General features: G+C 59.1%; 1 protein-coding gene across 1 annotated transcript in view; it reads left to right on the forward strand.

The window, feature by feature from the left end:
* Positions 1-1,123, forward strand: part of FAAH2 (fatty acid amide hydrolase 2) — a gene marked incomplete at its 5' end in the record, with an annotated part of 7,134 nt that overhangs the window by 261 nt on the left and 5,750 nt on the right. Inside the window, 2 exons of the mRNA XM_009332005.1 lie at positions 202-335; positions 677-886. Of these exons, the coding sequence (XP_009330280.1) occupies positions 202-335; positions 677-886 (344 nt within the window). The remainder of the gene's footprint in view (positions 1-201; positions 336-676; positions 887-1,123) is intronic.

Raw genomic sequence — 1,123 nt, forward strand, 5'->3', positions numbered from 1 at the left:
GTGCTGGCAGTGGTTTGGCTGCGTGTGGAAGCGAGCGGTTCTTGTAAAGGCCATGAAGAAGAGCTGGGGAAGTCCTACCTCCATTGCCAACTCCTACCATGCACTTAGCATCTGCCCACCCTGCAGAGATACCTGCTCCTTGGCAGTCCCTCGAGGCTGGAGAGGAGTGCCAGAGCATCCCTGCCAGTTGCTTCTTTGCAGGTTTGAGGAGGCCCTGCAGGAAGCCCGGCAGGTAGATAAGCTGCTTTCGGAGAGCCCTGGCAATGACTACCTGGAGGAGAAGTTCCCCTTGTTAGGGGTTCCCATCACCGTCAAGGAGGCCTTTTCTGTGCACGGTGCGTTTGCCCTTGCTTCTGTCCAGCTTCACAGGTCATGACTCGCTCCCTCTCGGCCACGTGCTCCCCAGGGTGGTGGGTGGCTGTGGCAGGGCGCTTGGAGGGAAGCAGCTTCCCTTTCCCCACTCTGCACCCCTGGGCAGAGTGTCTGTGTGTCTGTGTTCACTTTTAGCACCCAAACGCTGTGGAGATTGTGGTGCCTCAGAGGAGCAGCCCTTGCTGGGGACCTGCTTCTCACAGATGTGGTTCCTGTGACCGGCCTTGCAGCCTCCTGCCCCCAGGGCGATCTCAGGGGAGCTGACCCTGACACCTCCCTCCATCTGTCGACCCTGGCACTGCAGGGATGCCCAACACGTCTGGCTTGGTCAACCGCCGCAATGTGATTGCCACCTCGGATGCCACGGTGGTGTCCCGGCTGAAGCAGGCCGGTGCCATCCCACTGGGTGTGACCAACTGCAGCGAGCTGTGCATGTGGTACGAGTCCAGCAACAGGGTCTATGGCAGGACCAACAACCCCTATGATCTGCAGAGGATCGTGGGCGGCAGCTCAGGTGAGCCCCGGCATCTCAGCATGGTCCTGCACGAACAGCAGGTTAAAATGCAGCAAGGAAGGAGTTCCCAAGTCCTCTGCACATTGCTTTAACTTTGTTGCTGGGCTCCTGCGGAGCTCACGGGCCGCTTTCCTGGGCAGTGCAGTAGGCCATTTGGAGGTACGACTGCTTTGCACCTCCTGGATGTTACACCCAGCATCGCTTCGGCTCACTGTCTTACTCTACATGCACACAGCA

Source organism: Pygoscelis adeliae, unplaced genomic scaffold, assembly GCF_000699105.1.
Source record: "Pygoscelis adeliae isolate BGI_AS28 unplaced genomic scaffold, ASM69910v1 Scaffold339, whole genome shotgun sequence".
In the NCBI taxonomy this organism is placed as follows: Eukaryota; Metazoa; Chordata; class Aves; order Sphenisciformes; family Spheniscidae; genus Pygoscelis; species Pygoscelis adeliae.